Source organism: Tinamus guttatus, unplaced genomic scaffold (genome assembly GCF_059628265.1).
Source record: "Tinamus guttatus ecotype Peru unplaced genomic scaffold, ASM5962826v1 Tinamus_guttatus_pri_ptg001353l, whole genome shotgun sequence".
Taxonomy (NCBI): Eukaryota; Metazoa; Chordata; class Aves; order Tinamiformes; family Tinamidae; genus Tinamus; species Tinamus guttatus.
Genome location: NW_028289887.1, coordinates 9,715 through 35,510, shown reverse-complemented (window position 1 = coordinate 35,510; position 25,796 = coordinate 9,715). Strand labels below are relative to the sequence as shown.

Below are 25,796 nucleotides of genomic sequence, written 5' to 3'. Positions count from 1 at the left end.
CCGTCATCATCATCATTGGGGCCTTCGTCATCATCATTGGGGCCATCGTCCTCCTCATTGGGGCCTTCGTCATGATCACTGGGGCCTTCATCCCCCTCATTGGGGCCATTGTCATTGGGACCTTCATCATCGTCATTGGGGCCATCGTCATTGGGGCTGTCGTCATCATCATTGGGGCCCTCGTCATTGGGGCCTTCATCATCGTCACCGGGGCCTTCATCCCCCTCATTGGGACCATCATCATTGGGGCCATCGTCCTCCTCATTGGGGCCTTCGTCATTGTCATTGGGGCCTTCATCCCCCTCATTGGGGCCATCGTCATTGGGGCCTTCGTCATCATCCTTGGGGCCATCATCATTGGGGCCTTCGTCATTGTCATTGGGGCCTTCATCCCCCTCATTGGGGCCATTGTCCTTGGGGCCGTCGTCATCGTCACTGGGGCCTTCATCCCCCTCAATGGGGCCATCGTCATCTGTCATTGGGGCCTTCGTCATCATCATCGGGGCCATCGTCATTGGGGCCTTCGTCATCATCATTGGGGCCATCGTCATTGGGGTCATCATCATCGTCATTGGGGCCTTCATCCCCCTCATTGGGGCCATCGTCATTGGGGCCTTCGTCATCATCATTGGGGCCATCGTCCTCCTCATTGGGGCCTTCGTCGTCATCATTGGGGCCGTCGTCATGGTCACTGGGGCCTTCATCCCCCTCATTGTGGCCATCATCATTGGGGCCATCGTCATTGGGGCCGTCGTCATCGTCATTGGGGCCTTCATCCCCCTCATTGGGGCTATTGTTATTGGGGCCTTCGTCATTGTCATTGGGGCCGTCGTCATCGTCATTGGGGCCTTCATCCCCCTCATTGGGGCCATCATCATTGGGGCCATCGTCCTCCTCATTGGGGTCATCATCATCGTCATTGGGGCCTTCATCCCCCTCATTGGGGCCTTCATCCCCCTCATTGGGGCTATTGTCATTGGGGCCTTCGTCATTGTCATTGGGGCCGTCGTCATCGTCATTGGGGCCTTCATCCCCCGCATTGGGGCCATCATCATTGGGGCCATCGTCCTCCTCATTGGGGTCATCATCATCGTCATTGGGGCCTTCATCCCCCTCATTGGGGCCTTCATCCCCCTCATTGGGGCTATTGTCATTGGGGCCGTCGTCATCGTCATTGGGGCCTTCATCCCCCGCATTGGGGCCATCATCATTGGGGCCATCGTCCTCCTCATTGGGGTCATCATCATCGTCATTGGGGCCTTCATCCCCCTCATTGGGGCCTTCATCCCCCTCATTGGGGCTATTGTCATTGGGGCCTTCGTCATTGTCATTGGGGCCGTCGTCATCGTCATTGGGGCCTTCATCCCCCTCATTGGGGCCATCATCATTGGGGCCATCGTCCTCCTCATTGGGGTCATCATCATCGTCATTGGGGCCTTCATCCCCCTCATTGGGGCCTTCATCCCCCTCATTGGGGCCATTGTCACTGGGGACGTCGTCATCGTCACCGGGGCCTTCATCCCCCTCATTGGGGCCATCGTCACTGGGGCCTTCGTCATCGTCATTGGGGCCGTCGTCATTGGGGCCTTCATCATCATCATTGGGGCCATCGTCATTGGGGCCTTCATCCCCCTCATTGGGGCCATCATCACTGGGGCCTTCGTCATCGTCACCGGGGCCTTCATCCCCCTCATTGGGACCATCATCATTGGGGCCTTTGTCATCATCATTGGGGCCATCGTCCTCCTCATTGGGGCCTTCGTCATCCATCATTGGGGCCTTCGTCATCGTCATTGGGGCCTTCATCCCCCTCATTGGGGCCATTGTCATTGGGACCTTCATCATCGTCATTGGGGCCTTCATCATCGTCATTGGGGCCTTCATCCCCCTCATTGGGGCTATCGTCATTGGGACCTTCGTCATCATCATTGGGGCCATCGTCCTCCTCATTGGGGCCTTCGTCATGATCACTGGGGCCTTCATCCCCCTCATTGCGGCCATCATCATTGGGGCCATCGTCCTCCTCATTGGGGCCTTCGTCATGATCACTGGGGCCTTCATCTCCCTCATTGGGGCCATCATCATTGGGGCCATCGTCCTCCTCATTGGGGCCTTCATCATCGTCATTGGGGCCTTCATCCCCCTCATTGGGGCCATCATCATCGTCATTGGGGCCTTCGTCATCGTCATTGGGGCCTTCATCCCCCTCAATGGGGCCATCGTCATTGGGGCCTTCGTCATCATCATTGGGCCCATCATCATTGGGGCCATCGTCCTCCTCATTGGGGCCTTCGTCATCGTCATTGGGGCCTTCATCCCCCTCATTGGGGCCATTGTCATTGGGACCTTCATCATCGTCACTGGGGCCTTCGTCATCGTCATTGGGGCCCTCGTCATTGGGGCCGTCGTCATCATCATTGGGGCCATCATCATTGGGGCCTTCGTCATCATTGGGGCCTTCATCCCCCTCATTGGGGCCATTGTCATCATCATTGGGGCCTTCGTCATCATCATTGGGGCCGTCGTCATTGGGGCCTTCATCATCGTCACCGGGGCCTTCATCCCCCTCATTGGGGCCATCATCATTGGGGCCATCGTCATCGTCATTGGGGCCTTCGTCATCGTCATTGGGGCCTTCATCCCCCTCATTGCGGCCATCGTCATTGGGGCCTTCATCATCGTCACCGGGGCCTTCATCCCCCTCAATGGGGCCATCGTCATCATCATTGGGGCCTTCGTCATTGTCATTGGGGCCTTCATCCCCCTCATTGGGGCCATCATCATTGGGGCCATCGTCCTCCTCATTGGGGTCATCATCATCGTCGTTGGGGCCTTCATCTCCCTCATTGGGGCCATTGTCACTGGGGCCGTCGTCATCATCACCGGGGCCTTCATCCCCCTCATTGGAACCATCATCATTGGGGCCATCGTCCTCCTCATTGGGGCCTTCATCTTCGTCATTGGGGCCTTCATCCCCCTCATTGGGGCCATCGTCATTGGGGCCGTCGCCATCGTCACCGGGGCCTTCATCCCCCTCATTGGGGCCATCGTCATCATCATTGGGGCCTTCGTCATCGTCATTGGGGCCATCGTCATTGGGGCCTTCATCCCCCTCATTGGGGCCATTGTCATTGGGACCTTCATCATCGTCATTGGGACCTTCATCATCCTCATTGGGGCCGTCGTCATCGTCGTTGGGGTCATCGTCACTGGGGCCTTCGTCATCATCCTTGGGGCCTTCATCCCCCTCATTGGGGCCATCATCATCCATCATTGAGGCCTTCGTCATTGTCATTGGGGCCTTCATCCCCCTCATTGGGGCCATTGTCATTGGGGCCGTCGTCATCGTCATTGGGGCCTTCGTCATCATCATTGGGGCCTTCGTCATCGCCACCGGGGCCTTCATCCCCCTCATTGGGGCTATCGTCATTGGGGCCTTCGTCATCATCACTGGGGCCTTCATCCCCCTCATTGCGGCCATCATCATTGGGGCCATCGTCATCGTCATTGGGGCCTTCATCCCCCTCATTGGGGCCATTGTCATTGGGGCCGTCATCATCATCATTGGGGCCTTCGTCATCATCATTGGGGCCATCGTCCTCCTCATTGGGGCCTTCATCATCGTCATTGGGGCCTTCATCCCCCTCATTGGGGCCGTTGTCATTGGGGCCTTCATCATCGTCATTGGGGCCTTCGTCATTGGGGCCTTCGTCATCGTCACCGGCGCCTTCATCCTCCTCCCTATAGGGGACATCCTGCACAGTGATGGGGGGCTCTATAGGGCAGACCTATAGGGCGGCTTCTATAGGGGGCAGATCCATAGGGGAGCGTCTGGAGGGGGCTCCGCGCGGCAGCGCTATAGGGTGGAGGCCTCTATAGGGCCCCATAGGGGAAACCTCTGCCCTATAGGGGACACCAGGAGGCCCCCATGTGGGTCCCGGCCCTATAGGGGACACCGGGAGGCCCCGCTATAGGTGCCGGCCCTATAGGGGACACTAAAGAATCCCCAACGCCCCCCGCATGGGGCCACCCCTATAGATCCCCCCCCCGCCCCAGGCAACCCCAGCCCCTATAGATCCCCCCTCATTCCCTATAGATCCCCCCCTCACTCCCTATAGATCCCCCCAACATGGGGCCGGCCCCTATAGACTCCCCCCCGACTCCCTATAGACCCCCCACGGTGTTGGCTCCTATAGCGCTCCCATATGGTATGGATGCCTATAGATCCCTATAGGGGTGTGTGTATACATATATATATAGGGGGGGTCCTATATAGGTGGGGGGGGCAGATCTATAGGGCAGGGTCTATAGGGGGCAGATCTATAGGGGGAGGTCGGGGGGGGCTCCACATGGCAGTGCTATAGGGTGGAGAACTCTATAGGGCCCTATGCGGGGGGGCTATAGGCAGCCACCCCTATAGAGCAGCCCTATAGAAGGATCTATAGGGGGGACCCATAGGGCGAGGGCGGGGGGGGGTCTCTATATGCTCCCTATAGAGCCCCCTATAGGGTTCTATAGGGGCTGTATAGGGTTCTATAGGGGCTCTATGGGGTTCTATAGGGGCTCTATGGGGCTCTATAGGGTTCTATAGGGGCTCTATGAGGCTTCATAGGGTTCTATAGGGGCTCTATGGGGTTCTATAGGCGCTCTATGGGGCTCTATAGGGGCTCCATAGGGAGACCCCGCCCCACAGCAGGGGGCGGGGCCTAGAGGGCCCTATAGGCTCCCTATGGGATCCCCATATGGGGAGGGGCGGGAGGGCGCGATGGTTCCGCCCGGCCCCGCCCCCTCCCGCCAAGCCCCGCCCCTCCCGCCGAGCCCCGCCCCCTCCTCTGGCCACGCCCCCTCCTTGCGGGCGGGGGGAGGACCGAATCACGGGGGGGGGGGAGCGACGCCCCCTCCCCGCTCCCTCATTGGTCCCGCTCTCCCCGCGGCCCCGCCCCCTCCCCGCCTCCCCATTGGTCCCGCTCTCCCCGTGGCCCCGCCCCCTCCCCGCCTCCCCATTGGTCCCGCTCTCCCCGCGGCCCCGCCCCCCTCGGCGCATTCCATTGGCCAGCGCGGGCGTGGCGGGGGGGGGGAGAAGCGGGCGGCTCCATTCACTAAAGGAGGAGGCGGGGCCTTAACCCCCCCGCCCCCAACATGGTCCCGCCCACCCGAGTTTATAAATAGGGCCCGGGCGCGCGCGGGCGCCCAGAGCGGGCGCGGGCGCCACGTGGAGCGGAGGCGGCGGAGCAGCAGCGCGGCGCCGCCATGGCCTCCAACGGTGAGGGCCCGCCTGCACCCCTATATCGCCCTTATATCGCCCCTATATCGCCCTTATATCGCCCCTATATCGCGGAGGGCCTCGGCGGGTCCTTTTCCCCTTGTGGTTTCTTTATTGCGGCCTCGGGGCTCGCAGCGGTGGAATCGCCGCTTTGCGGCCCTCCTGTGTTTTTTCCCCCCGTCTCGCGGCCGTTTTTGCAGCCGCCGCGTCGCGCGCGCGGTGTTTTTATTCATAAAAAGAAGCGGCCGCCGGCGGCGGGCGAAGCGCGGCGGCCGCGCGGGAGAGGGGGGCGCCAGCGGGATGAGGTTATAAGTGGCCGAAAATTAAGGAAATGAGGGAAAAAAAAACAATTTTGGGGTAAAAACCGCTTTATTGGCGGGCGCGGTCCTTTCATTGCCCGCGGCGGCCATTTTGTGCGGGGCGGGGGCGCCGCTTTTCCAGCTGCGCCACCCGGGCGCCATTTTGTGCGCGGGGCGGGGCACGGCGCATGCGCGGGAGGCGGGGGGGGGGAGCGCCGCGCATGCGCCCTGGCGCCCGCCGCAGTGCCCCCCCCCCCCGGGGCAATAAAGGCCGTTAATTATAGGGTTAATTAAGGGGTGAGAAGCGGCCTCGTTGCTGCGAATGGGTTTAGAAGTGATAAAAAGGGGGTGTTTTCCTCATATTTTGTCCGAATGCGTGTTTTTTCTTTTGAAAGCGAATATGGGAGTTTTGGGTGGCTTTGGAGGTTTTTTCGGTTGTTTGTGGTTAAATGTAGCTTAGGATCCATGTTAAGGTTTGAAGGGGGTTAATGGGACCCCAGTTTTATGGGATCCGGAGGGGCACCGCCACCCTCATCCTAGTTGGGGTGACAACCGCCCGTTGGTTGTTGCTACCACCCATACGCCTGTTCTCCCCCCAGACTACAGCCAGACGGCGACACAGAGGTACGTAGCGGTTCCCAACGGCGCCTGTCACCCGGTTGTTGCGGCGGTACCGCGCGGTGACACTGTTGTGCTACAGCTACGGCGCCTACCCCGCGCCGCCCAGCCAGGGGTACAACCAGCAGAGCAGTCAACCCTACGGCCAACAAAGCTACGGCGGCTACAGCCAGAGCAGCGACACCTCCGGCTACAGTCAGAACAGCTACAGCTCGTCCTACGGGCAGAGCCAGAGCAGTGAGTGGCGGGTGGTTGTTGTGGGGGTGACGACCATCGGCGGCGCCCTGACGGTTGTCACCCCGCTACAGGCGGCTACAGCAGCCAGGCGGCGCCGCAGGGCTACGGCGGTGGCGGCGGTGGCTACGGCGGCGGTCAGGCGCAGAGCTCCTATGGGCAACCGTCGTCCTACCCCGGCTACTCGCAGCCGCCGGCCGCCAGCTCCTCCGGCGGCAGGTACCGCGTTCTGGGGGTGACATTGGGGTGACAGTGGTCCTGGGGGGGCCATTTTGGTGGCCAGGGGGCCATTCTGGTGGCCCTTGGGTGGATGGAGGGACCATTTGGGTGGTCTGGTGGCCATTTTGGTGGCCAGGGAACCATTGTGGTGGCCCTTGGGTGACCAAGTGGCTGTTTTGGTGGCCCAGGGAACCATTGTGGTGGCCCTTGGGGACACTGGGGGGCCCTTGGGTGGATGGAGGGACCATTTGGGTGGCCTGGGGACCGTTTTGGTGGCCAGGGGGCCATTGTGGTGGCCCTTGGGTGGCCCAGTGGCCATTTTGGTGGCCAGGGAACCATTGTGGTGGCCCTTGGGTGGCTGGGGGGACAATTTTGGTGGCCCTTGGGTGGCTGGGAGGACAATTTTGGTGGCCCTTGGGTGGCTGGAGGGCCATTTGGGTGGCCCGATGGCCATTGTGGTGGCCCTTGGGTGGATGGAGGGACCATTTGGGTGGCCTGGTGGCCATTTTGGTGGCCAGGGAACCATTGTGGTGGCCCTTGGGTGGCCTGGGGGTCATTTTGGTGGCCTGGGATCCATTGTGGTGGCCCTTGGGTGGCCGGGGGACCCTTTGGGTGGCCCTTGGGTGGTCTGGGGGCCATTTTGGGTGGCCTGGTGGCCATTTTGGTGGCCCTTGGGTGACCAAGTGGCTGTTTTGGTGGCCCGGGGGACCATTGTGGTGGCCCTTGGGGACCCTGGGGGGCCCTTGGGTGGATGGAGGGACCATTGGGGTGGCCCGGTGGCTCTTTTGGTGGCCAGGGGGCCATTGTGGTGGCCCTTGGGTGGCCTGGGGGTCATTTTGGTGGCCTGGGATCCATTGTGGTGGCCCTTGGGTGGCTGGGGGGACAATTCTGGTGGCCCTTGGGTGGATGGAGGGACCATTTGGGTGGCCCGATGGCCATTTTGGTGGCCAGGGAACCATTCTGGTGGCCCTTGGGTGGCTGGGGGACCCTTTGGGTGGCCCTTGGGTGGTCTGGGGGCCATTTTGGGTGGCCTGGTGGCCATTTTGGTGGCCCTTGGGTGACCAAGTGGCTGTTTTGGTGGCCCGGGGGACCATTGTGGTGGCCCTTGGGGACCCGGGGGGCCCTTGGGTGGATGGAGGGACCATTGGGGTGGCCCGGTGGCTCTTTTGGTGGCCAGGGGGCCATTGTGGTGGCCCTTGGGTGGCCTGGGGGTCATTTTGGTGGCCTGGGATCCATTGTGGTGGCCCTTGGGTGGCTGGGGGGACAATTCTGGTGGCCCTTGGGTGGATGGAGGGACCATTTGGGTGGCCCGATGGCCATTTTGGTGGCCAGGGAACCATTCTGGTGGCCCTTGGGTGGCTGGGGGACCCTTTGGGTGGCCCTTGGGTGGTCATTTTGGTGGCCCGGGGGGCCATTTTGGTGGCCCTTGGGTGGCCAGGTGGCTGTTTTGGTGGCCAGGAGACCATTGTGGTGGCCCTTGGGTGGCCTGGTGGCCATTTTGGTGGCCGGGGGGGGCCATTGTGGTGGCCCTTGGGTGACTGGGGACCCTTTGGGTGGCCCTTGGGTGGCCGGGTGGCCCTTGGGTGGTCATTTTGGTGGCCCAGGGGGCCATTTGGGTGGCCCTTGGGTGGCCTGGGGGCTGTTTTGGTGGCCGGGAGGACATTGTGGTGGCCCTTGGGTAGATGGAGGGACCGTTTGGGTGGCCCTTGGGTGGCCTGGTGGCTCTTTTGATGGCCCGGGGCGCCCTTGGGTGGCTTGGGGGACCCTTTGGGTGGCCTTCGGGTGGCCGGAAGGCAATTTTGGTGGCCCTTGGGTGGCCATTTTGGTGGCCTGGGGGGCCATTGTGGTGGCCCTTGGGTGGCTGGGGGGGACCCTTTGGGTGGCCCTTGGGTGGCCTAGTGGCCGTTTTAGTGGCCGGGGGAGCATTTTGGTAGCCCTGGGTGGTTGGGGGTGAATTTTAGTGGCGGGGGGGCCATTGTGGTGGCCCGGAAGACCATTTTGGTGGCCCTTGGGTTGCCCAGTGGGCCATTTTGGTGGCCAGGGGGGCCATTTTCATGGCCGTGGGCCATTCTGGTGGCCCTTGGGTTTGCCGGGGGGCCGTTCTGGTGGCCAGGGGGCCATTTTGGTGGCCCTTTGGTGGCCAGGGGATCCCCTTTGGTGGCCGAGGGCCATTCTGGTGGCCCTTTGGTGGCCAGGGGCTCCTTTGGTGGCCGGGGGGCCATTTTGGTGGCCCTTTGGTGGCCAGGGAGGCCCCGGGGACCATTCTGATTGCTCCATGGTGCCCCAGGCGCCATTTTGATTGCCCCATGGTGCCCCAGTCGCCATTTTGATTGCCCGCTTGTGCCCCCAGGCGCCATTTTGGTTGCCCAGTGGTACTGCAAGCTCCATTTTAGCCCCCACCAGGCACCATTTTGGTTGCCCCCCATGCCCCATTGGTGGCCATTTTGGTCGCCCCCCATGGGCGGCCATTTTGGTTGCCCCCCGTGCCCCCTGGGCGGCCATTTTGGTGGCCCCGCGTCAGCGCCGTCCCCCTTGTCAGCTATGGCAGCAGCTCGCAGAGCTCCAGCTACGGCCAACCGCCGAGCGGCGGCTACGGGCAACAGTCGAGCTACAGCGGGCAGCAGCAGAGCTCCTACAGCCAACAGTCGTCCTACAACCCCCCGCAGAGCTACAGCCAGCAGAACCAGTACAGCGGCGGCGGCGGCTGTGAGTACCGCCCGCGTGGCGGGGTACCCCCAAAACGGCTGTTTGTCAATGTGTTTTCAATGTGTTGACAGCCAGCAGCTACGGGCAGGAACAGTCGTCCTCCATGAGCGGCGGCGGTAGCGGCGGCGGTTACCAGGAGTCAGGCGGCGGCTACAGCGGCCAGCAGGACCGGAGCCGCGGCCGGGGCGGCTACAGCCGCGGCGGCTACGACCGCGGGGGCCGCGGCGGCCGCGGGGGACGCGGCGGCAACATGGGGTAGGTGGCGGCGCGCGCGGGACGCCAAAAAACGCCCTTTTTGGCCTCAAAATACGCCCAAACGCCCCCTTTTTACCTCAGAAAACGTGTGTGGGGGGGTTGGTCTGCAAAACGCCCCCCGTGTGCCAAAACGCCCTTGTTTTACCTCAGAAAAAAGGAGTTTGGGTGTAGGAGGGGCCGCTGGGTCAACATGGCAGTTTTTTACCTCAGGAAAAACAGTTTCTCACTTAAAAACTTCCAGGGTGCCAAAACGCCCTTTTGCTGCCTCAAAAGAGGATGGTTTTCAGCTTAAAAGTGCCCGTTAGGTCAAAAACGATACTTTTTACCTCAGAAAACGATGGTTTCTCGCTTAAAATCGCCTGGCCTGCCAAAACGCCCTCTATTACATCAAAAAATAGATGGTTTTGGTTGTAAAAGTGTCCACTGGGTCAAAATGCCAGTTTTTTACCTCAGGAAAAGCAGTTTCTCACTTAAAAGCTCCCAGGGTGCCAAAACGCCATTTTGTTGCCTCAAAAGAGGATGGTTTTCAGCTTAAAAGTGCCCGTTAGGTCAAAAACGATACTTTTTACCTCAGAAAACGATGGTTTCTCGCTTAAAGCCGCCTGGCCTGCCAAAACGCCCTTTATTATATCAAAAAATAGATGGTTTTGGTTGTAAAAGTGTCCGCTGGGTCAAAATGCAAGTTTTTTACCTCAGGAAAAGCAGTTTCTCACTTAAAAGCTCCCAGGGTGCCAAAACGCCATTTTGTTGCCTCAAAAGAGGATGGTTTTCAGCTTAAAAGTGCCCGTTAGGTCAAAAATGATACTTTTTACCTCAGAAAACGATGGTTTCTCGCTTAAAATCGCCTGACCTGCCAAAACACCCTTTATTACGTCAAAAAAAAGCTGGTTTTGGTTGTAAAAGTGTCCGCTGGGTCAAAATGCCAGTTTTTTACCTCAGGAAAAACAGTGTTTCTCGCTTAAAAGCTCCCAGGGTGCCAAAACGCCCTTTTGTTGCCTCAAAAGAGGATGGTTTTGAGTGTAAAAGTGCCCATTGGGTCAAAATGCCTGTATTTTACCTCAGAAAAAATACGGTTTTCAGCTTAAAAGTGCCCGTTAGGTCAAAAATGATACTTTTTACCTCAGAAAACGATGGTTTCTCGCTTAAAATCGCCTGACCTGCCAAAACGCCTTTTATTACGTCAAAAAAAAGCTGGTTTTGGTTGTAAAAGTGTCCGCTGGGTCAAAATGCCAGTTTTTTACCTCAGAAAAAATACGGTTTCTCACTAAAAAGTGCCCGGTGCGCCAAAAATGCCCATTTTTATCTCAGAAATTGTGGGTTTTTAAAGCGCCTGTTGAGCTGGTTGAAAAGGGAGGTGTCCGGGCACGTTGGTCAAAACAGGTGGAAAACACCCCCAAAAAGGGGGAAAAACACCCCCCAAAAAAGGTAAAAAACCCAAAAAGGGGAAAAATAACACTTAGGAAGGTGTGAAGCACGTGAAACAGGGTAAAAAAACTCTAAAAATGGTTAAAAAGGTTGACTGAGCCTGAGGTAGTGGCTCTGTGGGTCTGTGCGCTGCGTTGACACCCGGAAAGGGAGTAAAACACCCCAAAACGAAGCGTTTTTTGGTATTTTCAGTGGTGCGGCCTCCTGCACACCTCGGTTTTGGCTTAAAACGCTGCGAAAAGGGAGCGCTAACGGTGTTATCAAAGGAAAAATAATAATTAATAATAATGATGGTTTCTGAGGAGACAAATAACCCGCTGATGGTTTCTGAGGAAAAAATGCAATTATTATTAATAATAACGCTGGTTTCTGCCGAAAATCACCATAATGATCACGATGATGGTGCTCTGAGGGGAAAATATCAATTATTATTAATAATAACGCTGGTTTTTGAGGAGAAAAATAGGAATAACAATGAAAACGGTGTCCGAAGGGAAAAATAACGGCCACGATGATGGTGTTAAAAGAGAAAATATTGGGAAAATAGGAATTATTAATAGGAATAATGATGGTTTCTGCAAGGAAATAATAATGCCGCTGATGATGTCATGAAGGGAAAATGATGATTTTTAATCATTTGGTGGTTTCTGAGGAAAAACAGTAATGGCCACAATGACGGTGACACGAAGGGGAAAATATCAGTAATTAATAAGATTGGTTTTTGAGGAGAATAATAAAAATAACGACATGATGGTGGTTTAAAGGGGAAAAATAAGTTTTTTTACCAAAAACAGCGGTTTCTGAGGAGAAAAATGATGATAATGATGAATACGGTGTCACAAGAGGAAAAATAGCGATTATTATTATTAATAGCGATGAATATGGTGTCACAAAGAGGAAAAATAGCAATTTATTATTAATAATGGTGGTTTCTGAGGAGAAAAATGATAATAACGATGGTAACCGTGGTTTTAAGGAAAAAATGATTAATATTAATAAGTAGGCTGGTTTCTGGGGAGAAAAACGCTAATAACGGTGCTACCAGAACACAAATGATAATTATTAACGATACGGCTGGTTTCTGAGGAGAAAAGGAGCAATAATGGTGTAATAAGAGTGAAAAATATTAATTATTAGGAATAATAAGCCTGGTTCCTGAAGGGAAAAATAATACTGGTGTTATGAGGGGAAAAACGTGATTTTTATTAATAACGAGTGGTTTCTGAGGAGAAAAAACGTTCATTATGGTATTACGAGAGGAAAATGAGGATTTTTATTAATAATAACGATGGTTTCTGAGGAGAAAAGTGCTAATTTTGGTGACCATGGTGTTTGGAAGGGGAAAATTATGGTTATTATTTATAAAAAGGAGGTTTTTGGAAAGAAATGATAACAAAGGAGGATGATGGCGGTACAGGGGGGAATAAGGGTTGTTATTAAAAATAGTAATGGTTTTTTGAGGAGAAAAATTGTAAAAACGGTGACCGGGTGCTCCCAAAGGGGAAATTAAATAATTCGGGGGGTTATTAATAATGAGAGGGATTTTTGGGGAGAAAAACGGTCACCTGGAGATGATGGTTTAAAAACGCTGGGGTTTTGAGGAGAAAAATGCCGGAAACGGTGCCGCAAGGGGGGAAAACGGGGCTAAAAATGCGGAAAATGGTGCAAATTAACGCGAGGGGCCTAACGAGGGCGGCGCTAACGAGGTGAGTGGGGGGGGGCTGCTTGTTGCTCTGCTGTTTTTGATGTGTTTTAACAAAAATTCTGCGTTTTATGTGCTACAGGTGTGAAAGGCAATGAGACTTTATCCCCTCCGCCTCCGAGGGTAGGGAGAGGAGGAAGGGCCAAAACAGGAGAAAAAGGGGCAAAAAGAGGAAAAAGGAGCCCCAAAGTGAGGAGGAAGTGCTAAAAATCTGGGGGAGAAAGGCCAAGAAACGGCGAAAACGCGGGAGAAAAGGGTAAAATTAGGCAAAATTAGGTAAATTAGGAACAAAATGGCAAGGAAAAACAAGCTGGAAAAACGCTGGGAGGAAAGAGAAGGTGAAAATGGTAGGAAAATAGGGAAAAACGGCAGGAAAATAGGGGAAAATGGCCAAAATCTGAAAAGCCCTCCCAAAAGATTTTCAAAAAAATATTTAAAAAAATTCAAAAAAATTACAAAATTGGGAAAAATAGAAGGATTGGTCGAAATATTGGAAGGAAAAGGCCAAGGAGTCTAAAGGGAGTTTAGGGAAATGCAAAGGAAATTTAGGGGAAAAGGGCAAAAAAGGGCTAAAAAGCACGCAAATAGGGAGAAAAAAAAAGCTTTAAAATGGAAGGAAAAAGGAAAAGGGGAAACGGCCCCAAAAACGAAGAAGCGGCCCCAGGAATGAGGGGAAAAAAGGAGAAATACGTCCAAAAATGCAAAAAATGGGCAGAAAGGGAGTCAAAAGCCCCTCTCCCCCCCAAAAAAAAGGAAAGGAAGGACAAAATGGGTGAAAAAGCAGGAAAAAGGGAGTTTTAGGGCAGGGCTAGCGTTGAGCTTGGGCATGGAGGAGAAAAATGGGTGATTTGAGGGGTTTTGCCCCATTTTCGCCTCCGACATCTCCGGAAGTTTCCGCCGGCGCCGAGACCCCCCCGCGGTGGAGCGTTTTGCCCAAATCCCCTCGATTTAGCCCCAAAAACAGGAGCCGCCCTCGGGGGGGGCGCTGGAGCGGGGAGGGGGGCACCAAAAACACCTCAAACCGCCCCAAAACGGCCCAAAAAGCTTCATTTTCTTCCCATTTATCTTCCCAGCGGTGGTGAGCGTGGTGGCTTCAATAAATTCGGTGGTAAGTGCAAAAGAGTCGCAAAACGACCCAAAAAACACCAAAAAAAGGGTCTATTAACGCTTTTTCTCCCCAAAACAGTGTCGGAAGCGGGCGGTTGGTTTTTTTTTGAGTCGAAAAAGGTGAAAAAAGGGAAAAAAACAACGGGTTTTGCCCGTCAGGTTGCGCCGTGCCGAGGTCTCCGGAGCCGGGTGTGATTTTCCCTGGAAAAACAGGGAAAAAGGGAAAAAAAACGGTGCCAAACGTAGCGCAAAACGACCCAAAAAACCCACGGTGGCCGGTGCTTTTGGGGTAAAAACCGGCGCAAAAGGGGAAAAGCCGCAAAGCGGAGGTTTTCGGTGCATGTGGTTGGAAAAAAAAACGAGGAAAAAAGGCAAAAAACGGAGGTTTTGGAGGTTTTTCTGCTCACGGGGAGAGGGGAAAGAGGAGAATCCTGCCCCGAATCGGGGCAGATTTGGGGTCTTTGTGCGTTTCTACAAAAAACCACCATTCTGCTCGACGGTTTGCCTGAAAAAGGGCTGTTTTAAAGCAAAAAAAACGAGGTGTGTGTGTCAAAACCCGGGCGGTTCCAGGCAATTCCGGGCGTTTCGAGACAATTTTAACCTTTTCTAGCGAAAAAAAATGCAGGTTTTTTTTTAGCGGTTTCTGGACATTTCTAGAAGTTTCCGGAAGGGGGGGGGGAGGCGCTGCCAGTGCCCCCCAACCCCCAAAAAACCTTTTTTTTTAGTTAAAAAAGGGGGAAATTGGGAAAAAAGGGTTTTTTTTTGTGGGGGGGGTAGGGGGCGGGGCTTGGCCCTGTGGCCCCGCCCCCCCGGTTAATTAAGTGTCTCCTTAATTTTTCCATGTGCTCCAAGGACCCCGGGACCAAGGGCCGAGGCATGACCAGGGTGAGCGCCTTAATTAGCCTTAATTAGTTGGGGTTAATTAGTTTGGGGGGGGGTTAATTAAGGGGGTTAATGAGCTGGGGGGCTAATTAGCCTGGGAGGGGGTTAATGAGCTTGGGGGGTTAATGGCTAATGAGTGGGGGGGTCTATTAATGAACTGGGGGTCTGTTAATGAGCAGGGGATTATTAATGAGCAGGGGCTTAATGAGGGGGCTAATGAGCTTAGGGGAGGCTGTTAATGAGCTGAGGGGGGTTAATGGCTAATTAGCGGGGGGGCTGTTAATGAGCAGGGGGTTAAGGAGGGGGACTAATGAGGGGGCTGTTAATGAGCAGGGGGTCTATTAATGACTAATGAGTTTAGGGGAGGGTTAATGGTTAATGAATGGGGTCTATTAATGAGCTGGGGGGCTTAATTGCTAGTAAGTGGGGGGGTTAATGAGCTGGGGGGGCTGTTAATGAACTGGGAGGACTGTTAATGAGTGGGGTTATTAAGGGGGACTAATGAGTTTAGGGGAAGGTTAATGGCTAATGAATGGGGTCTGTTAATGAGTGGGGGGGCTAATGAGCTGGGGGGGTTAATGGTTAATGAATGGGGTCTATTAATGAGCTGGTGGGGGCTAATGGGTAATGAGCAGGGGGTCTATTAATGAGCAGGGGGATTATTAATGAGCAGGGGGCTAATGAGGGGGCTAATGAGCTTAGGAGAGGCTATTAATGAGCTGAGGGGGTTAACGGCTAATTAGTGGGAGGGCTGTTAATGAGCAGGGGACTAATGGCTAATGGGGCTGTTAATGAGTGGGAGGGGTTAATGAGCAGGGGCTGATAAGGGGGACTAATGAGCTGGGAGGGGCCTAATGAATGGGGTCTATTAATGAGCAGGGGGCTAATGAGAGGGGCTAATGAGGGGGCTGTTAATGAGCTGTGGGTCTATTAATGACTAACGAGTTTAGGGGAAGGTTAATGGTTAATGAATGGGGTCTATTAATGAGCTGGGGGGCTTAATGGCTAATGAGTGGGGGGGCTAATGAGCAGGGGGGCTGTTAACGAGCAGGGGGGGCTATTAATGAGCAGGGGGGTCTGTTAATGAACTAGGAGGGCTGTTAATGAGCAGGGGCTAATAAGGGGGACTAATGACTTTAGGGAAGGGTTAATGGTTAATGAATGGGGTCTGTTAATGAGTGGGGGCACTAATGAGCAGGAGGGGTTATTAATGAGCTGGGGGCTGTTAATGAGCGGGCCTAATAAGGGGGACTAATGAGTTTAGGGGAAGGTTAATGGCTAACGAATGGGGTCTATTAATGAGTGGGGGGACTAATGAGCTGGGGGGATTAGTGACTAATGAGGGGGTTAATGAGCGGGGGGCTGTTAATGAGCAGGGGGGGCTATTAATGAGCTGAGGGGGTCTGTTAATGAGTGGGGGGACTAATGAGCTGGGGGGCTAATGGCTAATGAGGGGGGCTAATGAGCTGGGGGGACTATTAATGAGCTGGGGGGGTTAATGGCTAATGAGTGGGAGGATTAATGAGCTGGGGGGTCTGTTAATGAGCTGAGGGCTAATGAGCTTAGGGGAGGGTTAATGAGCTGGGTGGGTTAATGGCTAATGAATGGGGTCTATTAATGAGCTGGGGGGGCTGTTAATGAGTGGGGGGGTTAATGAGGGGCTAATAAGGGGGACTAACGAGTTTAGGGGAGGGTTAATGGCTAATGAATGGGGTCTATTAATGAGTGGGGGGACTAATGAGCAGGGGGGGCTGTTAATGAGCTGGGGGCTAATGAGCTAGGGGGTTAATGGCTAATGAGGGGGGCTAATGAGCGAGGGGGCTGTTAATGAGCAAGGGGGCTATTAATGAGCTGGGGGTTAATGACTAATGAGTGGGAGGACTAATGAGCTGGGGGGGCTGCTAATGAGCTTAGGGGAAGGTTAATGAGCTGGGCGGGTTAATGGCTAATGAATGGGGTCTATTAATGGGGGGGCTATTAATGAGCTGGGGGGGGCTGTTAATGAGCTGAGGGCTAATGAGCTTGGGGAGGGTTAATGGCTAATGAATGGGGTCTATTAATGGGGGGGCTATTAATGAGCTGGGGGGGCTGTTAATGAGCTGAGGGCTAATGAGCTTGGGGAGGGTTAATGGCTAATGAATGGGGTCTATTAATGGGGGGGCTGTTAATGAGCTGAGGGCTAATGAGCTTGGGGAGGGTTAATGGCTAATGAATGGGGTCTGTTAATGAGCTGGGGGGGCTGTTAACAAGCAGGGGGGGTTGTTAACGAGCAGGGGGGTTGTTAACGAGCAGGGGGGTCTATTAACGAGCAGGGGGGGGGCTATTAACGAGCAGGAAGGCTGTTAATGAGCAGGGGGGCCTATCAGGGGGGCCTTAATGACCCTAATTAGCGGCGCTAACGAGCTTTCTCGCACAGGCGAACAGGACAACTCGGACAACAACACCATCTTCGTGCAGGGCCTGGGCGAGAACGTCACCGTCGAGTCGGTGGCCGACTACTTCAAACAGATCGGCATCATTAAGGTCCTTAATTAACCCCCACCGCTAATTAACACCCCCCCGGCGCTCATTAACCCCCCCCCGGGTGCTAATTAACCCCCCCCGGCGCTAATTAGACCAACAAGAAGACGGGGCAGCCCATGATCAACCTGTACACGGACCGCGAGACCGGCAAACTGAAGGGTGAAGCCACCGTGTCCTTCGACGACCCCCCCTCGGCCAAGGCCGCCATCGACTGGTTCGACGGTGCGTCCCCCCCCCTGGTTTTGGGGTGAAAAAGCCCCGTTTTGGGGTCCGTTTGGGGTGAAAAGCTCCCGTTTCGGGTGTTTTCGCGGTGTGCAGGAAAGGAGTTCTCGGGGAACCCCATCAAGGTGTCGTTCGCCACCCGGCGGGCTGACTTCAACCGCGGCGGCGGCGGCCGCGGGGGACGCGGCCGAGGGGGTAGGTGACAGTCGGAGGGGTAGGGGACAGTCGGGGGGGGTGTTGGTAACACTCGGGGGGGTGTTGGTGACAGTCGGAGGGGTAGGGGACACTCGGGGGGGGTGTTGGGGACACTCGAAGGGGGTAGGTGACAGTCGGAGGGGGTGTTGGGGACACTCGGGGGGTGTTGGGGACACGTGGGGGGGTAGGTGGCACTTGGTGTTGGGGACACTTGGGCTGTTGGGGACGCTCGGGGTGTTGGTGACGCAGGGGGGTGTCGGGGACACTCGGAGGAGTAGGTGACACTCGGGGGGGTGTTGGGGGCACTCGGGGTGTTGGGGACACTGGGAGGGGTGTTGGGGGCACTCGGGGTGTTGGTGACGCTCGGAGGGGGGGGTAGGTGACACTCGGGGTGTTGGGGACACTCGGGAGGCTGTTGGGGACACTCGGAGGGGTAGGTGACACTCGGGGGGTGTTGGGGACACCTGGGGGGTGTCGGGGGCACTCGGGGTGTTGGGGACACTTGGGGTGTTGGTGACGCAGGGGGGTGTTGGTGACGCTTGGGGGGTGTCAGGGACACTCAGGGGGTGTCGGGGACACTCGGAGGAGTAGGTGACACTCGGAGGGGTGTTGGGGACACTCGGGGTGTTGGGGACACTCGGAGGGGTGTTGGGGACACTTGGGGACACTCGGGGTGTTGGGGACACGCGGGGGGTGTTGGGGACACTCGGAGGGGTAGGTGACACTCGGGGGGTGTTGGGGACACTCGGGGTGTTGGGGACACGCGGGGGGTGTTGGGGACACTCGGAGGGGTAGGTGACACTCGGGGGGTGTTGGGGACACTCGGGGTGTTGGGGACACGCGGGGGGTGTTGGGGACACTCGGAGGGGTAGGTGACACTCGGGTGTTGGAGACACTCGGGGGGTGTCAGGGACGCTTGGGGGGGGTGTTGGGGACACTCGAGGGGGGTGTTGGGGACACTCAGGTGTTGGGGACACTCAGGGGGTGTCGGGGACACTTGGGGACACCCCCTTGACGTCCCCGTCCCCTCTCATTGTGACAAGGTCCCATGGGCCGCGGCGGCTTCGGCGGCGGCTCCGGCGGCCGCGGCGGCTTCACGAGCGGCGGCGGCGGCGGCGCCGGGGGGCAACAACGCGCGGGGGACTGGAAGTGCCCCAACCCGTGAGTGTTAACACTGGAGCCTACTGAGGGACGGGGGACGATAACACTAGAGCCTGGTGTTGATTGGTGATGATAAAGGGTGTTAACACTGGAGCCTACTGAGGGGCGGGGGCCGATAACACTAGAGCCTGGTGTTGATTGGTGATGAAAAAGGGTGTTAACACTGGAGCCTACTGAGGGGCGGGGGCCAATAACACTAGAGCCTGGTGTTCATTGGTAATGAAAAAGGGTGTTAACACTGGAGCCTACTGAGGGTCGGGGGCATATGGGGGCGTGCTGCTGATTGGTGATGATAAAGGGTGTTAACGCTGGAGCCTACTGAGGGATGGGGGCGCCAGGGGGCAGTAACGCCTCATCCTGGCGCTGTTTGGTGATGATAAAGGGTGTTAACACTGGAGCCTACTGAGGGACGGGGGCTGATAACGCTAGAGCCTGGTATTGATTGGTGATGAAAAAGGGTGTTAACACTGGAGCCTACTGAGGGTCAGGGGTGCCGGGGGGCGGTAACGCGCAGGGGACTGGAAGTGCCCCAACCCGTGAGTGTTAACACTGGAGCCTACTGAGGGACGGGGGCCAATAACACTAGAGCCTGGTGTTCATTGGTAATGAAAAAGGGTGTTAACACTGGAGCCTACTGAGGGCTAGGGGTGCTGGGGGGTGGTAACGCACCGGGGACTGGAAGTGCCCCAACCCGTGAGTGTTAACACTGGAGCCTACTGAGGGACGGGGGCCGATAACGCTAGAGCCTGGTGTTGATTGGTGGTGAAAAAGGGTGTTAACACTGGAGCCTACTGAGGGTCGGGGGCATCTGGGGGCGTGGTGCCGATTGGTGAAGAAAAAGGGTGTTAACACTGGAACCTACTGAGGGTCGGGGGCACCAGGGGGCAGCAACGCGCCGGGGACTGGAAGTGCCCCAACCCGTAAGTGTTAACACTGGAGCCTACTGAGGGGCAGGGCACGGGGGGTGGTAACGCTGGAGCCTGGTGCTGATCAGTGATGATAAAGGGTGTTAACACTGGAGCCTACTGAGGGTCGGGGGCATATGGGGGCATGCTGCTGATTGGTGATGATAAAGGGTGTTAACGCTGGAGCCTACTGAGGGATGGGGGCGCCAGGGGGCAGTAACGCCTCATCCTGGCGCTGTTTGGTGATGATAAAGGGTGTTAACACTGGAGCCTACTGAGGGACGGGGGCCGATAACACTAGAGCCTGGTGTTGATTGGTAATGAAAAAGGGTGTTAACACTGGAGCCTACTGAGGGGCAGGGCACAGGGGGCGGTAATGCCGGAGCCTGGTGCTGATCAGTGATGAAAAAGGGTGTTAACACTGGAGCCTACTGAGAGTCGGGGGCATCTAGGGGCATGGTGCTGATTGGTGATGATAAAGGGTGTTAACACTGGAGCCTACTGAGGGACGGGGGCGCCAGGGGGCAGTAACGCCTCAGCCTGGCGCTGTTTGGTGATGAAAAAGGGTGTTAACACTGGAGCCTACTGAGGGTCAGGGGTGCTGGGGGGTCGGTAACTCTGGAGCCTGGAGCTGATTGGTGATGATAAAGGGTGTTAACACTGGAGCCTACTGACGGTGACGTTAGGGACTGTTAATGCTGAAGCGTGCTGGTGATTGGTGACCTTGGGGCTGTTAACACTGAAGCCTAATGATAGTTGGTGGCGTTAGGGGATGTTAATGCCGAAGCTTGCTGATAATTGGGGGTGTTACAAGGTGTTAACACTGAAGCCTACTGATGTTCGGTGATGTTAGCGAACCTTAATGCTGGAGTTTACTGGTGGTTGGTGACCTTGGGGCTGTTAACGCTGAAGCCTAATGACCGTTGTTGATTCTAGGGGCCATTAACACTAAAACCTGATCTTGATTGGCCATGGTAAAGGTGGTTAACACTGAAACCTAATGACAGTTGGTGGCCTTTAAGCTGGTAACAGTAAAGCCTACTGCCAATTGGTGGCCTTAGGGCTGTTAACCCTGAAACCTACTGACAATTGGTGGCCTTAGGGCTGTTAACACTGAAACCTACTGACAATTGGTGGCCTTAGGGCTGTTAACACTGTAACCTGCTGGCAATTGGTGGCCTTAGGGCTGTTAACCCTGAAACCTACTGACAATTCGTGGCCTTAGGGCTGTTAACACTGAAACCTACTGACAATTGCTGGCCTTAGGGCTGTTAACACTGAAACCTAATGACAGTTGGTGACATTGGAGGATGTTAACGCTGAAACCTGGTCACGATGGCTGGTGTTGGAGGCTGTTAACACTGAAACCTAATGATGATCAGGGTTGTTAACACAGATAGCTATTGATAGCTGGTGAGGTTAGAGCTGTTAACACTGAAACCTACCGATAACGTTAGGGCTGTTTGTTAACACTGAAACCTACTGATAACGTTAGGGCAGTTAACACTGAAGCCTATTGGTAACGTTAGGGTTGTTAACACTGAAGCCTACCGGTAACGTTAGGGCTGTTAACACTGAAGCCTAATGGTAACGTTAGGGTTGTTAACACTGAAGCCTACCGATAACGTTAGGGCTGTTAACACTGAAGCCTAATGGTAACGTTAGGGTTGTTAACACTGAAGCCTACTGGTAATGTTAGAACTGTTAACACTGAAGCCTACCGGTAACGTTAGGGCTGTTAACACTGAAGCCTACTGGTAATGTTAGGGCTGTTAACACTGAAGCCTACTGATAACGTTAGAGCCGTTAACACTGAAGCCTACTGATAACGTTAGGGCTGTTAACACTGAAGCCTATTGGTAACGTTAGGGCTGTTAACACTGAAGCCTAATGGTAACGTTAGGGTTGTTAACACTGAAGCCTACCGGTAACGTTAGGGCTGTTAACACTGAAGCCTGTTGAGAACCGATGACTTTGGGGTTGTTAACACTGAAGCCTACCGAGGACCGATGACTTTGGAGCCGTTAACTCTGAAGCCTACTGCCGACCGCTGCCATCAGGAGCCTGGCCACCGCCACCACTCTCTGGGCCTGTTAACCCTGAAGCCTACCGAGGGCGCGGGCCGTGACGGTGCCGTGTCTTGCAGGGCGTGCGAAAACATGAACTTCTCGTGGCGCAACGAGTGCAACCAGTGCAAAGCGCCCAAGCCCGACGGCCCCGGCGGGCCCCACATGGGTAAATACCCGGGGGGCGGCCGGGGCGGGAGCCACATGGGTAAATACACGGGGCCTCGGGGGGGCGGGCCGGGGTGGGGGGTGTCGCTGGCCGGTGGCCTCACCCGTTGTCACCGTCACCGGGTACAGGAGGCGGCGGCGGCGGCAACTTCGGCGACGAGCGCCGCGGCGGCCGGGGCGGCTTCGAGCGCGGCGGCTTCCGGGGCGGCCGCGGCGGCGACCGCGGAGGCTTCCGGGGAGGCCGAGGAGGCGACCGGGGCGGCTTCGGGCCCGGAAAGATGGATTCCAGGTGAGCCGGGGGGGGGCGGGTGTTGTCATCAGTAGGTTCCAGGGTTAACGCTGCGAAGGTGCCCTGTGGATGCGTTAACCCTGGACCCTATTGAGAGGAGGGGAGCCACAATAACTTGGTTTCGTGTGAGCCATGGGGTGTGCTGTCATCGGTAGGTTCCAGGGTTAATGCTGCACAGGTGCCCCATGGATGTGTTAACCCTGGAACCTACCGATGACAGCCACAACAGCTTGATTCCAAGTGAGCCATGGGGTGCACTGTCATCGGTAGGTTCCAGGGTTAACGCTGCGCAGGTGCCCTGTGGATGCGTTAACCCTGGACCCTACTGAGAGGGGAGCCACAATAACTTGGTTTCGTGTGAGCCATGGGGTGCGCTGTCATCAGTAGGTTCCAGGGTTAACGCTGCGTAGATGCCCTGTGGATGCGTTAACCTTGGAACCTACTGATGACAACCTTGGAACCTACCGATGACAGCCACAATAGCTTGATTCCAAGTGAGCCGTGGGGTGCGCTGTCGTCGGTAGGTTCCAGGGTTAACACTGCGTAGATGCCCTGTGGATGCGTTAACCGTGGACCCTACTGAGAGGGCAGCCTCAATAGCTTGGTTTCGAGTGAGCCGTGGGGTGCACTGTCGTCAGTAGGTTCCACGGTTAACACTCCACAGGTGTCCTGTGGATGCGTTAACCCTGGAACCTACCGATGACAGCCACAATAACTTGATTCCAAGTAAAGCATGGGGTGCTCTGTCATCGGTAGGTTCCGGGGTTAACGCTGCGCAGATGCCCTGTGGATGCGTTAACCCTGGAACCTACTGAGAGAGGAGCCACAATAGCTTGGTTTCGAGTGAGCCATGGGGTGCACTGTCGTCAGTAGGTTCCAGGGTTAACACTGCACAGGTGCCCTGTGGATGCGTTAACCCCGGAACCTACCGATGACAGCCACAATAGCTTGATTCCAAGTGAAGCATGGGGTGCTCTGTCATCGGTAGGTTCCGGGGTTAACGCTGCGCAGATGCCCTGTGGATGCGTTAACCCTGGACCCTACTGAGAGGGGAGCCACATTAACTTCGTTTCAAGTGAGCCATGGGGTGCACTGTCATCAGTAGGTTCCAGGGTTAACACTGCACAGGTGCCCTGTGGATGCGTTAACCCTGGAACCTACCGATGACAGCCACAATAGCTTGATTCCAAGTGAAGCACGGGGTGCTCTGTCATCGGTAGGTTCCAGGATTAACACTGCACAGGTGCCCTGTGGATATGTTAACTCTGGAACCTACTAAAGTGAGCTGCAATAGCTCATTTTGAGGCTCCGTGGTGGGGCTGTTGTCAGTAGGTTCCAGAGTTAACACTGCTCCGCTCCCCTTTGGGTGCAGTAACTCTGGAACCTACTGAGGGGGAGCTGCAATAGCTCCATTCTGGCTGAGCGGGGGCACTCTGGGGTGGCTGTTGTCAGTAGGTTCCAGAGTTAACGCTCTGCGAGAGAGAACCTCCCGAGAGGAGCCACAAGAGCCAATTCCGAGGCTCCCTGGTGCTGCTGTTGGCAGTAGGTTCCAGGGTGAACGTCGCGTTGCTGAGGCTCCTGGGCCCCATTAGCTGCCTTGATGCTGTTCACTCTGAACCCTACTGACGCTCAGCGGCCCCGGGGGCTCTTAACACATCCAGGGCTGCCCGCCCGGCCTCGTGCCGTTAACCCTGGTCCCTACTGCCGCCCTCTGCCTCCTGCTAGGAGGCCCTCGCGGAGGGGGGCGCGGGCGGCGGTTGAGCTGTTAACTCTGAGCCCTAACGATGGTTTCTCTCCCTGCAGGGGCGACCACAGGCAGGACCGGCGCGAGAGGCCCTACTGAGGGGGGGGGCCGCCCCCCCGCCCCGTTTGTACTGCGGTTTCGTTGGGTTTTTTACTTCGTCCCCCCCCCCAACCGGGCTGAGACTTTTGTCCCCCCGTTTTAACTGTGTCCCCCCCCAAACTGCCCCCACTCCCCCCCTTCCATTAAATGTCGGGGGAGATGAAGCCGCCTCTGCTTGGTGCGTTTGGGGGTGGGGGGGAGCCGTCATTAGGCTCCAGAGTGAACACAGGAGGCCCCAGGAGGAACACTAGGGCCCAGAGTGAACACAGGAGACCTCAGAGTGGACATTAGGCCCCAGAGTGAACATGGGAGGCTGCACAGTGAACATTAGGCTCCAGAGTGAACACAGGAGACCCCAGGGTTAGCATTAGGGCCCAGAGTGAACACATTAGGCTCCAGAGTGAACACAGCAGGTCTCAGAGTGAACATTAGGCTCCAGAGTGAACACTGGAGGCCCCAGAGTGAACACTAGGTTCCAGAGTGAACACAGGAGGCCCCAGGATGAACATTAGGGCCCAGAGTGAACACAGGAGACCTCGGAGTGGACATTAGGCCCCAGAGTGAACATGGGAGGCTGCACAGTACACATTAGGCTCCAGAGTGAACACAGGAGACCCCAGGGTTAGCATTAGGGCCCAGAGTGAACACATTAGGCTTCAGAGTGAACACAGCAGGTCTCAGAGTGAACATTAGGCTCCAGAGTGAACACAGGGGACCCAAAGGTTAACATTAGGCTCCAGAGTGAACACAGCAGGTCTCAGAGTGAACATTAGGCTCCAGAGTGAACACGGGAGGCCCCAGAACGAACACCTTAGGCCTTGCAGTGAACATTAGGCTCCAGAGTGAACATAGGAGGCCTGCCAGTGAACACAGGAGGCCCTAGAGTGAACATGAGGTTTCAGAATGGACATTAGGCTCCAGAGTGAACACAGGAGGTTTCAGAGTGAACATTAGGCTTCAGAGTGAACATTAGGTTTCAGAATGGGCATTAGGCTTCAGAGTGAACACTAGATTACAGAGTGAACACAGGAGGCCCCAGAGCGAGCATTAGGCTCCAGAGTGAACACAGGAGACCCCAGGATTAGCATTAGGTTCCAGAGTGAACACAGGAGGCCCCAGGGTGAACATTAAGCCTGGCAGTGAACATTAGGGCTCAGAGTGAACACAGGAGACCTGAGAGTGGACATTAGGCCCCAGAGTGAACACTAGGTTCCAGAGTGAACACAGGAAGCCCTAGAGTGAACATTAGGCTTCAGAGTGAACACAGGAGACCCCAGGGTTAGCATTAGGCTTCAGAGTGAACACAGGAGGCCCTAGAGTGAACATTAGGCTCCAGAGTGAACACAGGAGACCCCAGGGTTAGCATTAGGCTTCAGAGTGAACACAGGAGGCCCTAGAGTGAACATTAGGCTCCAGAGTGAACACAGGGGACCCAAAGGTTAGCATTAGGCTCCAGAGTGAACACAGGAGGCCCCAGAGTGAACATTAGGCTCCAGAGTGAACACGGGAGGCCCCAGAACGAACACCTTAGGCCTTGCAGTGAACATTAGGCTCCAGAGTGAACACAGGAGGCCTGCCAGTGAACACAGGAGGCCCTAGAGTGAACATGAGGTTTCAGAATGGACATTAGGCCCCAGAGTGAACACAGGAGGCCCTAGGGTGAACATTAAGCTCCAGAGTGAACACAGGAGGTTTCAGAGTGAACATTAGGCTC

General features: G+C 55.7%; 1 protein-coding gene across 1 annotated transcript; it reads left to right on the top strand.

Annotated features, from left to right (window-relative positions):
* Positions 1-5,245: 5,245 nt before the first annotated feature.
* Positions 5,246-24,151, top strand: LOC148590434 (uncharacterized). The gene is made up of 15 exons (XM_088539051.1): positions 5,246-5,263; positions 6,162-6,186; positions 6,263-6,414; positions 6,489-6,633; positions 9,173-9,339; positions 9,411-9,594; positions 13,795-13,829; positions 14,681-14,713; positions 17,127-17,233; positions 17,326-17,455; positions 17,552-17,650; positions 18,694-18,811; positions 21,863-21,990; positions 22,083-22,239; positions 24,043-24,151. The coding sequence occupies exons 1-15, from the start codon at positions 5,251-5,253 to the stop codon at positions 24,080-24,082; spliced, it is 1,533 nt and encodes a 510-aa protein (XP_088395177.1). The 5' UTR covers positions 5,246-5,250; the 3' UTR covers positions 24,083-24,151.
* Positions 24,152-25,796: the final 1,645 nt, after the last annotated feature.

Excerpts from the sequence above, each read along its gene's own strand:
- LOC148590434 (XM_088539051.1), top strand. Across the intron at positions 9,340-9,410 it reads GTACAGCGGCGGCGGCGGCT|CCAGCAGCTACGGGCAGGAA; the intron begins GTGAGTACCGCC and ends ATGTGTTGACAG. Across the intron at positions 9,595-13,794 it reads GGACGCGGCGGCAACATGGG|CGGTGGTGAGCGTGGTGGCT; the intron begins GTAGGTGGCGGC and ends TTATCTTCCCAG.